Below are 14,685 nucleotides of genomic sequence, written 5' to 3' on the forward strand. Positions count from 1 at the left end.
TTTTACATAATATTCAGTGGTTTTGTTCATCTGTGGCTGCGCTGTTTGACTACTACATCCTTTTAAAAAATTTTTTTTAATTTTTATTTTTGAGAGAGAAAGAGACAAAACCTGAGCAGGGGAGGAAGAGAGAGAGGCACACACACACACACAATCCGAAGCAGGCTGCAGGCGCTGAGCTGTCAGCACAGAGCCCCATGCGGGCTTGAACTCCCTAACTGGGAGATCATGACCTGAGCCAAAGTCACATGCTCAACCGACTGAGCCACCCAGGTGCCCTGGTGACTACTACATCCTTTTCCGGCAATATATGCTTTGTCAAGCATGAACAAAATTGCATAGAAAAGGAATTTATATTCGATACCATTTATTTCTCTTAAACAGATGCTTGAATTTGGGGCCCCTGCAGCTTTGTTTCTCTTCTCACTTTGCTCCCCTCATCACTGCTATTATTTGCTACCAGGATTCCACCTCTCCTGCTGCCTAACATGTTTTTGCCTGTGTGCAATACTCAGGCCTGGATTTCTAAACTGATAAGTCTTTATTCCGATAAGCCCACCCCTGTTAGAGGTTCTAGTGAGAAGGGCAGAAGGCATCCTTTTATCTTGACATTCAAGGTGACCATAATGCTACACTTGAGGATGGGTAGAAAAACCTGCAGAGGATATATTTAGAATCAGGAGAGCCTCATGCCATTCCTGAAATCTCCTGTTACCCTACTGTTTCACTGCAAAACAAAGACTACAAATGTATTTTTAAATATATGAATGGAATCCTTATCAACATTGTATCCCAATTATATAACTTTTGATTAAAAGTACACTTCCAAAACCACTAAATGGGAACTGACTCCAGTGTGAGTCTTCTCTAAATGATCACCAATTTCTGTCCAAACAGTGGTCCTAAGAAGACACATAGAAATGCATTTGCCCTGAAATGCCGTGGTAATACACATATAGTTCTCCAATGTCAAAATGTGTCTTCTTTAGCTAATTTTTTATCCTTCTTGGAAATTACTTGGCTATTCACAGTTTAAATCAATGAGATAACATGGGAAAGAAGCAAACTGTGTGAGGCTTATTTGCGTGCTCCATAAATACTGTTTTTCTTTCCTAATCCCATCCCTAATGCCAAGACAACCTTCAGACTTCATGCTGTAGTAGGGTCCAACTTCCTTGATAACATGATGACGACTGTAAACCTTCTCCTTCAGAATATCCAATACACATTTGATACACCAGTGCTAAAGAAGTAGCTTTCAAAGTTATGCCATAATATCACTTCATTGGTCCTACACTGCTTTATAAATGCTTCCAATTTTAGGAAGTTTTGAATGCTTAGATGAGCACTCCTTACCCCACCCAAAAAAAGACACCAATTTTATTTTATAATGGGTGACATAGTATATATATAGTGAAAAAGAAATAGTACAATGAAAATAAAGAATTTAAAACTAATTCCTGATATGTAAATGCCTTAAAATATAAGAGGTTTCTGATATTCAACTAGTGAGTTATCTGTGATGAGTGTCCTAATATAAATATAGTAGAAGGTGGGGCGCCTGGGTGGCTCAGTCGGTTAAGCATCCGACCTTAGCTCAGGTCATGATCTCATAGTCCGTGAGTTTGAGCCCCGCATCAGGCTCTGTGCTGATAGCTCAGAGCCTGGAGCCTGCTTGAGATTCTGCACCCCCCTCTCTCTCTGCCCCTTCCCCACTCACACTCTGCCTCTCTCTGTCTCAAAAATAAATAAACATTAAAAACATTTTAAAAAATACTTTAAGTATATATATACATATATCTATATATATAGATATATATAAATATATATAGACATATATATGGTAGGAGACAAGTTGTGTGGGGTTTATTTTGTTTTGTTCTTTTTCTTGAAGCACTACTAATTTGGGATTCCACCGTGGGGCAGCACAGTTCTGCTAAGGACATCTATCTAGGTGAAGGTGTTCACATTCCCCTTATAATGTCAACCTAAGTTTGAAATAAAGATAGATTTATTTTCCAATCTTTTCCAAATATTTCAAATAATTTCTGTCACAAACATAATGTGTATTTTTACATTTGTTCTTAGAGGAAATTTATTCTAGATATCTTTGGAAGTATTTTTTATTTATCTTTTATGAATTTAATGAACATCATTATGAATAAAATTATATATGTAATAATATAACTTTTACAAAAACTTTACATTGGAAATGTGCACAGATGTAGATGCATTCACAGATGAATCACTGGCATTGGTTAAAGATGAGTGCTGAATTATTGTTTTAATCAGAAGCTTTTTATAGCAGGGCTGTGTAAAGACTATATTCTTTTGTAATATTTCAGTCAATTGACTTTATCAAGTCTTCAGATTCAGTATTTTCCGGAGACTAATGAGCCTCACCTATCATTCAATCAAATGCTGGCCCCTGGACTTCCTCCTCCTTGAATTAGATTCATGGATCTCTGTAAGGACCAACAGCTTAAGATATTATTTCGTGATATCTTGGGGCGCCTGGGTGGCTCAGTCAGTTAAGCGTCCGACTTCGGCTCAGGTCATGATCTCACAGTTCGTGGGTTTGAGCCCCGCATTGGGCTCTGTGCTGACAGCTCAGAGCCTGGATCCTGCTTCAGATTCTGTGTCTCCCTCTCTCTCTGTTCCTCCCCCACTCATGCTCTGTCTCTCTCTCCCCTTCAAAAATAAATAAAAACATTTTTAAAAAAAGAAAAGTAGAAGATTTAAAAAATATATATATTTCGTGATATCTCTTTCAGGTGTGACCCTGGATTTTCTGGCCCAGCCTGTGAGATGGCATCCCAGACATTCCCAATGTTTATTTCTGAAAGCTTCGGCAGTTCCAGGCTCTCCTCTTACCATAACTTTTACTCTATCCGTGGTGCTGAAGTCAGCTTTGGTTGTGGTGTCTTGGCCAGTGGTAAGGCCCTGGTTTTCAACAAAGATGGAAGGCGTCAGCTCATTACATCTTTCCTTGACAGCTCACAGTCCAGGTGAGTTAAGGCAGGGTGGAATACATATAGAAACCAGATGCTAATGATTGAATTTAGATCTATTTATTTTCCTTTTTTTGTTGTTGTTGATATGTACATCTTTCGATTTTTAATCTAGAGAGAGCTTACAGTTAGTTGCTATAGGGTTAATTTGTCCTAGTTTTTAATAAATTAAAAGGCTTACTGACGACTTTAAGATACTAATGACTGACTGGTTTTTAAACATATGAAATGTTAGCATCAAAACTGTTCTTAAGCCAAGGGCTAGTTAATTATTTATGTAGTTTTATTTATTTGACAGCTTGCAGAGGCTGATTAGATTTATTCTACATCTTCCCTTCCCCCAGTGCCTCATAAATAATGCAGTAAAGGAATGATTGGCATTTTAAGTGTATGTACACAAGTGCATAGTATACAAGTATGTATAAATATATACTCATGTTTTGCATGGATATATCTGCATATAAACGTGCATTGACCTCATCTTCTACACATATTCATACATCTCACAGTGAAATTACTTACATTTTATAAGAGATGAGTAGAAACATGCAGCTTTTGAGTAATTCATTTAAATTTGTTTGAAATTCTTTATAAGCCAAAATGAACATTATGATACAAATGTTTATGCATACGCTAATTACAGACAATTCATATCTAGGTTTCTCCAGTTCACACTGAGGCTAGGGAGCAAGTCTGTTCTGAGCACATGCAGAGCCCCTGACCAGCCTGGTGAAGGAGTTTTACTGCATTATTCTTACGATAATGGGATAACTTGGAAACTCTTGGAGCACTATTCATATCTCAACTATCATGAGCCCAGGTACGTTGGAAAGCATTTGGAAAAATGATTAGAGTGATATCTCCTTCCTGGGGAAATCATCAGTCAACTGGTGTAGATCAGATATTTTTCCATTGAGAGATGGTGAGGACAAAGATTAATGTTTCTTGTAATAAAAAACTAGCAAGCCACATTCTTCTATTTCATTTGTCTTACTGATTTCTGATAATTTGAAGAAATTTGTTCTCATATTTTGAAATATACATCTAAGGGAAATATTTTGATGCCTAGGAAAGAGAAAAATAGTTAACACTATTTTCCTTATTCAACTATACTGCAGCCTATTAGATATGATTTTGATATGACACTAAATTATAAACTCTGTTAACAACTATTTGTTAGCAATACATTATAATATGTTATAATAAATCATATGAGACAATAATTCTAAAACCGGATAACAAGTATGTATTTAAAATTTGCATGTAATATGTAGAGTCCCTGCCAAAGATTGAAGGGTGAGGATATTTTTAAAGTTCTTTCTTCAGGGCACTTCTGTTTTTCTTTAGCTTATACATTTCATAATCTATAGTTGCAATTGTGAGATTTAAGTTTTACTTGAAGCAGAGGCATCCTTCGATGTTGTCAGAATAGTAATCACCACTGGTGGTACATTTTTAGCAATGCCCAGAGGGCCGTCTCCCCTTCTACGACAGTATTGACCTACTCACTGAAATTCTTTAAAAAATTGCACAAGAGGAGGATGGGAAAATTAAATACCACTAGAAGAGGTAACACTATGGCTACATTCACAGTTAGTGAAGAATTAACACCATTTGCCTTCCTGGAAGTACATTTTGATCACAGGGAAATATGAAAGAGAGCAAGGGTTTGGGGCACTGAGGTTTGCATTGGCACTGTGGCAAAAAGACAGGGGCACTGATGCTAGACTTTATATACTGAAAGTTGTTGCCTAGAGCAGTCCCTATACTTAAGTGTTTGTAAACAAATGAGAAATTTAATTTTCATAGAAAAGAAAGTAGCATGTAACAGAGAAAATAGCTAACAACTGTCATGAGTTGTAATTGTTTACATTATAAAATTTAAAAACACATGAGATGTGTTGAGTGTTCCCTGTAAAAGTAAGTGAAAGGCTAACCTCAACTTTCTCACTCAGTAGACAATATGAATACCAAAAACACACTTCACAGACTCTCCATAGAAAACATTAAAAGACAATTAAATGAAAAGCAGGTTGATAATAATGAAAGCAGGACGAAAATATCACTGTCCTAAGTTAACTTGGTCTAAAACACAATTTTTTCTAACAAAGATGGACAGCTCCAAAATTCAATAATCAATCTTTATCATGAAATTTAATTAATCTTTGTTGATATGAAAAATAATTACACATTAAATGTGCTATTGCAAAGGTGCATTTAATCTTGCCTGCCATTTGACAGCAACATTTTTCTTCTAAGCAGAATCAACATGGCTTTCCAGAACTAGGTATGTGCATAGCTTGAAAGATTAAGATCCTAGTGGAGATTTTTTTTAAAAAGAGAACATGGTAGAGGTGTCAAGAACACTTTTATTTTCAATTGTATGTATGTCTGCCCGTGAGACTCTTCCTCCATCCCCCTCTTTCTTACAAATATTAATAAAAGTGACATGGCAGAAGTAGAATTTGATCTATTCTGGATACTAAATTATATTTTACATGATAAATAATACAAACCATGTAAATTCTTCACAGGAGAGTTAAATGTATCTTGATGCCTTTAGCCATTTGCTGTATTTTCTTCAGTCTAAATTGCTGTCTGTAACTACTGTCAATTCCATATTGTCCCTTCCTGCCATGGCTGTTCCAAAATGAAGTATGACCCATAAATTAGATATTCTAGTTAGCTAACCACTGTTACTTCCAGCCAATTTCTAATAATTCTTTTCCCTATGAGTCACTCAGTAAGTAAAAGAACTCTGTCTGCTTTCTATTTATAAATTTTAAAGCCTATACATTTATCTAAGTTAATCTTTTAATTCAAACTGACTAGAACGTTGTGAACTAATTGGCATTTTCAATGTAAAACTTTATATCACTGCTGAAACTAAAATTATTCTAGATTTGTCTTAATTATAGGGCTTGTTTCTTATTCTAAAATTTTTATAAAGCCTATTTTTATTTTATTTTTGTTTTGATTGCTGTATTTGATTACAAAAATTTATGAGCTTAGTATCTACCCCAAAAGGAAGAACGATACAGAAAGTTGACCCAAATCCCTGGGTTCCCATCCAGGAATCTTCTGATCAAATGGTTCCAAAGGTATTGTAATGAGCTGATGCCATATGCAGAGTGGTGGAAACAGAGATTCCCACCCCACCTCATGATAGGAAGTAATTGTTAAGAGTACAGGCTAGAGAGCCATGCTGTCTAGGTGCAGCTCCTGGCATTGCCACTTAAAAGCTGCTTAACATTAGAGAGAATATTCAACCTTTTTGTGTCTCAGTATTCAAATTTCTATCAGGGTATAGTGACAACGTGTACTTCATTTATGCAGCAAGAATTTGTTGAGTTTTTGATGTGTGCCAGATACTATTCTAGATGCTAAGACATGATAGTGAAAAACCAAAAAGTGTATCTGACTTTGGCATAAGGATATTATTCCAACTTCACAGATGAAGGTGCTGAGGAACATAGAAGTTGAGTACCTTCCCTGCAGCTGCAAAGTTATTAACCATTAGGTGTCAGAGTGGGGACTTTAACCCAACAGTCTGATTACAGACCTGTAGTCTTAATATCATTGCCAAGGAAAATATTGGTCATTTCAATTACTGTTATCACACACATGTATGTATATCCACTAAAATAAGGAAATAAAGGAAAATAAACTTTAAAGTTGCCTGAAAAATTCTACTTTTCAGTTTTTTGGGTTTTGGGGTTTTTTTAAAGAAAGAGAGTGCACACATATAAGCTGGGGAAAGGGGCTGAGGTGGGGAGAGAGAGAGAGAGAGAGAGAGAGAGAGAGAGAGAGAGAGAGAGAATCCCAAGCAGGCTCCATGCTTGGCACAGAGTCTGACATAAGGCTTGATCCCACAGCCCTAGGATCATGACCTGACCTGAAATCAAGAGTTGAACAGTCAACCACCTGAGCCACCCAGGCACCCCTCAGTTGTTATTTTTAAATTATATTTATTTTCATCAGAGAATAGTAACTGCTTTTAAAATTATTATAAAGGAAAATTATAATTTTCTAATAACATGATGATCAAATTAAATGATTAAATTAATGCATGATTTTTTTCATTATTGAGCCAGTTTGAATATAGTTTAATTAATTTCTTTACATATTTGGTATGTTAATATAAATAAATATAGTTATTTGAGTATTTAATAAAAATATTTAGAAATTAAAGTGAGGGGCGCCTGGGTGGCGCAGTCGGTTAAGCGTCCGACTTCAGCCAGGTCACGATCTCGCGGTCTGTGAGTTCGAGCCCCGCGTCAGGCTCTGGGCTGATGGCTCGGAGCCTGGAGACTGTTTCCGATTCTGTGTCTCCCTCTCTCTCTGCCCCTCCCCCGTTCATGCTCTGTCTCTCTGTCCCAAAAATAAATTAAAAAAAAAGAAATTAAAGTGAAAATTACTAAAATACTCAATTTAAAATTTATTCTTTCCTTCTAATAAATTCACATGGGTAAAAAAAATTCACAGATTTAAAGTTTTTAAGACCAAAAGTATTTAAAAGTATTTAAAAACCATAAAAATTACTGCTCTGTCTTTTTAATTTAAGCACTGTTTTTAAATTTATATTTCTATATTTGAATAATGATTTTTCCTTATTTGAAAAGTACGTTTTCTCCCATTGCAAAAAATTCTGCCTGTTTTTTACTGGTCATTTGTATAATTAATAGTGATGAAGATCATGTTATTCTATCCCATATTTCCATATACAAATTATTTAAAGAGAAAATAGGCATTATTTTTAATAACTCTACATAAGAAATTACATTTCCATGGTTTTAACATTTCTTGACACAATAAGAAGAAACACAATACAAATATGAAAATCAATCTAATTTCTAATTCATTCCAGCCTTAGACACTGAAGTTTTTAAATAATTTGTTTCTAAGTTACCCAACTAGTCACCTGTCTTAGGGAGCTTTCCTTTGCTCACTAGGAAAAAGACTCAGTCCCTTTAGCATGTGTTTACTGCTAACACCTCTCCTGGTGTTTAATTGTACATTGATGGAGACAAATGTTCCATTTGCCATTTGCTTCATGTCTCACCTTGTGTATGGATGTGAGCAGCATGGAATGTGATTTATGGAGCTTTCAAGCAGATGTCGTTGCAGTGGCAATTAATGTATGGTTCCTGCTGCTGTGTACAGTAATTGCTCCTGGAAATTAGATATTATTCTTAATTTTCTTCCCCATTTGTCACATACAGGTTTGTTGTCATGGCCACCATGACACAGCAAGTCACCTCATACACTGTGTTCAACTGACGGGAATTAGGAAGGGCCGCAGTTCCAACCAGCCTCAAACTGTAATATGTGTAACAAGATGCCCAAGCTCCTTTTTCAGACTAAGACAAATCCTGCCACTTTGACAACAACTGTGTTTTATTGAGTTAGCTTTTCTGAAAGCAGATGAATGCAAGCAGTCACATTTTTTGATGGGTTTGGAAGACTTCGTTTGAGTCAGACAGGAAATTGGAAATCTCAGAAGAATGTTTATAATAGTGGGAGAACTATTTTTTTAATGCTATACTACGGGAAAAAATATGCTGTTGTGAACGTTTGTATTTTAAGATACCAAAGTAATCTGAATTTTTACTTTTATTTATTTATTTATTTTTAGAATAATCTCCGTAGAGTTACCAGATGATGCAAGACAGTTTGGAATCCAGTTCAGATGGTGGCAACCGTATCATTCTTTGCAAGGAGAAGATGTATGGGCCATTGATGAGATTATCATGACATCTGTCCTTTTCAACAGCATTAGCCTCGACTTTACCAATCTTGTGGAGGTCACTCAGTCTCTGGGATTCTACCTTGGAAATGTTCAGCCGTACTGTGGCCACGACTGGACACTTTGGTAAGAATTTCATCTCTGCTGTTGTTATAATTTACATTAAGGATTGGAACATAAGAATGATCTTCTGGTTCACCCAGCTCTTACTCATTTGCTGACAAATATTTACTGAATATGAACCATTTCAAAAGTCATTATTATGTCTACAGGTAAGATATCTTGGGAAGCAGAACTGAAAACAAAATACGGATAGATTTAAATAAATGTAAAATTTCACCATAGTTTTTAATCTCAAATTTTTATTTCCCACAGTTACATATAAAACCCCTCTTTAAAAAGTGTTAATAACGAAAGTCACTACCATATTCTCCCTTCATGGAGGCCCACCACGATCATGGTAAAATGTGAAATCACTCTAATAACTATTTTATTAAAATACTACTTCTCATGAGTAGTTCTGTTTTCATGCTGTCTTACATAAAGTCCAGGAGGTTTTTTCATCTTTAATTTATTAACTAAGATCTCCTTTTAAATCCATCTTATTAAGCAATGTTGGACCAGTAACTCATATAATTAATGTTGTTGGGGTTTCGGGATTGTGGGATATCCTAGTCAAGATAACCCATCTTAGATTTAACCCCCCTATAGGCAAATGCAAGCTTAATTATACAATAATCAGTAAATAAGTAATTTAAGACTGTGATTAGTACTTCAAGAACATCAGTAGGATGACACAATAGTGATTAACTGGAGTTGGGAGGCGGCTACCTAAGGTACAAAGGAGACTATGTTCAGATAGTTCAGATGGTGGATATGATATAGTCCACTGATTAGAATAGAGAAGAAAAAGGAAATTCTAGCCACATGATGATCTGATGGAAGAACATTCCAACTAGGAAAATTTACAGTGCAAAGACTCCAGAAGTGAGAGTGACCATGGTATATTCAAGGATCAGGAAGCCCAGGGAGGGAGGGAGCAAAGGTGAGGAATAGACACCAAGAGTTGTGCAGAGGCCGGATTATGTAGGGCTTCTAGGCTCAGGGACTCTAGATTAAAACTCAATTCTACATTATTCCAAAACCCATAGCCTGCACCAGTGTGCAAACTGCCCCTCTGTGGGTCCCTTCGGGACTTTAAACATGATTGAGGAATAATTTTCTAAGAGAGTTTTACTTTCTGTGGAGTCATGGTCAGACCAATTTAATTTCTCCAGACGAATATCACCAAAAGCTCTTCACTGCAGTTGTCTCCAGAGAGCATATCATAAATGACCCATCGGTGACCTTATCATAATGAGAGGTACATTTTACACACCGTTGCACAGAAAATTACCTTTGATGGGAATTGTGCATGGAACTCACATCTCATACACAGCAGGCTAAAATTCTAGCATCAAAATGACAGCTAATGGAATGGAAGTGCATCTGGTCACTTTTGCTGCAAGCACTGTGGAACTAGATAGAATGAAATTTCTATATGGCAAAGTATGAAAGGTTATATTACGTGTTTTCTATCTGATAGCCTCCAATGCTGGTTTTTATGGACATTCTTTCTTAGTCCTAGATCCTTCACAGAAAACAAAGAGGTGACGTAAAATAAGAAGATACAAAGATGTAAGCCAAAATGAGATTTCTTAGAATTATATGCTTCTGAAAATTTAAATCGACCTGAATTAACAGCAGTTCAAGTCGGTCATACACCATAAACCGTATCCCTCAAGATTTGTGTGGTAATTTTTTTTCCAGCACTTTTAATACAACAAAGAGTCATATCATGAATGCAAGTCCTGTATCGTGTTTATTTTCATAAATAGTTAACATCTGCTCAAATAAACTCCAAAGTTGCTGAGCATTTTAATTCAACACTTGGGTTGAATGCATGATAAGAGCAGTTTAATTTCTGTGCTTTGATCAAAACCCTAAGAACAATATCCTTTCACACAAGTCTGATGAATATTCTTAACCCACCACTGCTTTAATTGGTGGAGATACATTTACTTTGTGAAAATACAATCACAGTAATTATAGAAAACCATAAGAAAATATAAATAATTGTACAATCCCCATGGGCACCTTAAACAGCACCGTGGGAGTTTTATTAACAACCACATGTGAGCAACCAGATTTGACTTTCTGATCTTCTCTGAAATGCGAAGGAGTTGTCTTGGTTATGAAACAACAGAGTACACTCTGGCAGTGATAATGAGACTAGAGAAATACATTAACCACTTTAATAAGGACATGAAAAATTCTTGCTGCTCATTAAAATGAAACAATGTGGAAGATCTCAAACTGTTCCCATTTTCTTAGCCAATGAGTCAGAATAAAGCCCCTTTTAATGATGTTGTTTTCTCTTTGCTGCTGTTGAGGAATATATTGTTCAAGTTCAACATGAACTCACTTTGGCAGTGTGTTTCAGAAACACTTGCTACAATATTGAAATTCAAGTGATGGTATTGGCCAACTATTTATCCTAACCTCTAGTCCTAAAATGTTATAATTATAGTGTAAGACCTTTGGAGCATATTACCTTATTAACTAAACATTCTTTGAAGATGTTAAGTATGTAGCCTCAAACCTTCAATGACCCTCTTTCTCTCAAGGGAAATTTTGAAATGTATACATGTTCTCTACAAATGGCTGGTGTTAAATTAATTATTGTTGGCTTTTCCCAGCTGTGAGTTCATGTGGTTCTCATTTTCTAACTCATGACTTCCCATGTGCATGGATTGTTGCTGCTGAGTGTTCTCCAGGGAAAACTTGGACAATTGCTTTTTCATTAGAAGAATTACAGTCAGTATACTATAAATCACTTTACAGTGTGTCATCATAGAGCTCTTTTTTTCTGTAGAGAAATGAATTGCTTTTAATTATTTGTAGTACTTTCCTTTCTTCCATGCATGGTATCTGCTATCAGAACCTCTATCTGCTTTATGTTCTAAAAATAGCCTTTAAAACTTCTTATATATATTTTAAGATCACTAAAGGCATCATTTTCATTGAGGTTTATTAAATATTATCTGACTAATACTATTAGTGACATTACCAAGGGACATTGACATTCCTCTGTCTAATCTGGTGAGGTATACAGGTGGTAAGGACATTGCTGTCATATATATAAGGTTTCAGTGTCAAAATGTATACAACTGCAAGGGATGGTTGTTATAGCATATTAGAATTGGCAGTTGGTTTTAGTAGCAGAGATAGTTTTCCAGACAAGCAAAAGCTGAAGGAGTTCAGGGGTGCCTTGCTGGCTCAGCCAGTAGAGCGTGAGACTCTTGATCTCAGGGTTGTGAGTTCAAACCCCACATTGGGTATGGGGCCTACTTAAAAATTAAAAAAAAGCTGAAGGAGTTCAGCACCACTAGGCAGGCCTTACAAGAAATATTAAAGGAAATTTTGAAAGCTGAAGCAAAAGGGCACTAATTAGTAACAGAAGAATCTTTGAAAATATAAATCTCATTGGTAAAGGAAGGTATATGGTTAAATTCAGAATACTGAAATAGGGTAGTGATGGTAGTTAAATCATTTATAAACCTAGAATGAATATTAAAAGACAAAAGTAGCAAAAATAATGATATAATAATTTGTTAAGGGCTACTCAAGATAAAAAGATGCGAATCATAAAATCAAAAACATAAAACGTGGATAGAGGGAGTAAAAATGTGGAGCTCTCTAGTATACATTCAAACCTAAGTTATTATCAGATTAAAATAGACTATTACAAATATAAGATGTTTTATGTAAGCCTTGTGGTACCAACAAAGCAAAAACCTGTATAGTAAATACACAAAAGAGAAAGAGAAAGGAATCTAAGCATACCACTATGGAAAGTTACTAAATCACAAAGGAAAAGAATGAAAATTAAGAAAAAGCAAACTAATGAATTAAAAATAGCTGGAAGGGGCGCCTGGGTGGCGCAGTCGGTTAAGCGTCCGACTTCAGCCAGGTCACGATCTCGCGGTCTGTGAGTTCGAGCCCCGCATCGGGCTCTGGGCCGATGGCTCGGAGCCTGGAGCCTGTTTCCGATTCTGTGTCTCCCTCTCTCTCTGCCCCTCCCCCGTTCATGCTCTGTCTCTCTCTGTCCCATAAATAAATAAAAAACGTTGAAAAAAAAATTTATAAAAAAAAAAATAGCTGGAAAACAATTAACAAATGGCAATAGTAAGTCCATACCTATCAATAATTACTTTAAATGTAAATGGACTAAGTGTTCCAATCAAATGACATTGAGTGGCTGATTGAATAAAAAAAAATAAGATCCAACTATATGCTGCCTACAGGAGACTGATTTTAGCTTTGAGACCACACACAGACTGAATGTGAGGGGATGGAAAAGATATTCCATACAGGTAGAAGCCAAAAGAAAGCAGGTTTAGCTATACTTATATCAGACAAAATATGCTTTAGGGGAAAAACTGTAATAAGAGACAGAAAAGGTCACTATATAATGAGAAAGGGGTCAATCCAAAAAGTGAATATAATGTTGGTAAATATCTATGTGCCCAACATAAGAGGACCTAAATATTTAAAGCAAATATTAACTGACCTTAAGGAAGAAATAGAAAATAATAATAATAGAGGGCTTAACCCACTTACAACAATGGATAGAGCATCCAGACAGAATATCAATAGGAAAATATTGAATCTAAGACACACTAGGCTAGATGGACTTAACAGATATTTACAGAAGATTCCATCCCAAAGCAAAGAATACATATTCTTATCAAGCACACACAAAATACTCTAAAATATTCTCCAGGATAGATTATATGTTAGGCCACAAAACAGGTCTTAATAAATTTAAGAAGATTGAAATTATATCAAGCAACTTTTTCTACCACAATGGTTTGATACTAGAAATTATTTGCAAGGAGAAAATTAGAAAATTCTTAAGTGTGGAGATTAAATAACAATCAATGGGTCAAGAAGATCAAAAGAAAAATTAAAAAGTATCTTGAGACAAATGAAAATGGAATTACAGCATACCAAAATGTATGAGATGCAGCAAAAAACAGTGCAAAAAAAAAATTCATAGCAATAAATGCTTACATTAAGAAACAAGAAAGATCTCAGGTAAACAACCTAACTTACACTTCAAAGAAGCAGACAAAGAAAAACTAAGCCCAAAGTTAGCAGAATGAAGGAAATAACAAAGATCAGAGCAGAAATAAATGAAATAGAGATTAAAAAGACAGTAGAAAAGTCAATCAATGAAAGCAAGAGTGGCTTTTTGAAAAGATAAATGAAACAGGCAAACCTTTAGCTAGACTCCCCTCTCCCCAAAAAAAGAAAGAAAGAAAAAAAAAAGGACTCAAAATTGGAATTGAAGAGGGATTACAACTGATACCACAGAAATAAAAAGGATCATAAGAGAACTGTAAACAATTATGGACCAACAAATTAGACAACCTAAAAGAAAGATAAGTTCCTGGAAACATTCAACTCACCAAAACTAAATCATGAAGAAGTAGAACATCTGAACAGACAATTACTAGTAAGGAGATTGAATCCATAATCAAAAACTTCCCAACAAACAAAAGTCCAGGACCAGACAGATTCACTAATGAATCTACTAAACATTTACAGAATAAGTAACATTAATTCTTCTCAAACTCTTCCCCAAAATAGAAGAGGATGGAATACTTCCAAACTCATCTTATGAGGCCAGCATTACCTTGATACCAAAACCAGACAAAGACACTGCAAGAAAAGAAAATCACAGGCCAATATCCATGATGAACACAGATGCTAAAATTTTCACCAAATATTTGAAAACTGAATTCAACAATACATTGAAAGAATCATACACCGTGATTACATGGGATTTATTCCAGGGATGCAAGGATGGTTCCACCTGTGCAA

At 35.5% G+C, this 14,685-nt stretch overlaps 1 protein-coding gene across 2 annotated transcripts in view; it reads left to right on the forward strand.

Moving 5' to 3' along the window:
- Positions 1 to 14,685, forward strand: part of RELN (reelin) — a 524,894-nt gene that overhangs the window by 357,134 nt on the left and 153,075 nt on the right. For both annotated transcript variants that reach the window (XM_049641337.1, XM_049641338.1), the window contains exons 18-20: positions 2,775 to 3,008; positions 3,670 to 3,831; positions 8,647 to 8,883. In XM_049641337.1, the coding sequence (XP_049497294.1) occupies positions 2,775 to 3,008; positions 3,670 to 3,831; positions 8,647 to 8,883 (633 nt within the window). The remainder of the gene's footprint in view (positions 1 to 2,774; positions 3,009 to 3,669; positions 3,832 to 8,646; positions 8,884 to 14,685) is intronic.

The sequence above is a fragment of the Panthera uncia genome, chromosome A2 (assembly GCF_023721935.1).
Source record: "Panthera uncia isolate 11264 chromosome A2, Puncia_PCG_1.0, whole genome shotgun sequence".
In the NCBI taxonomy this organism is placed as follows: domain Eukaryota; kingdom Metazoa; phylum Chordata; class Mammalia; order Carnivora; family Felidae; genus Panthera; species Panthera uncia.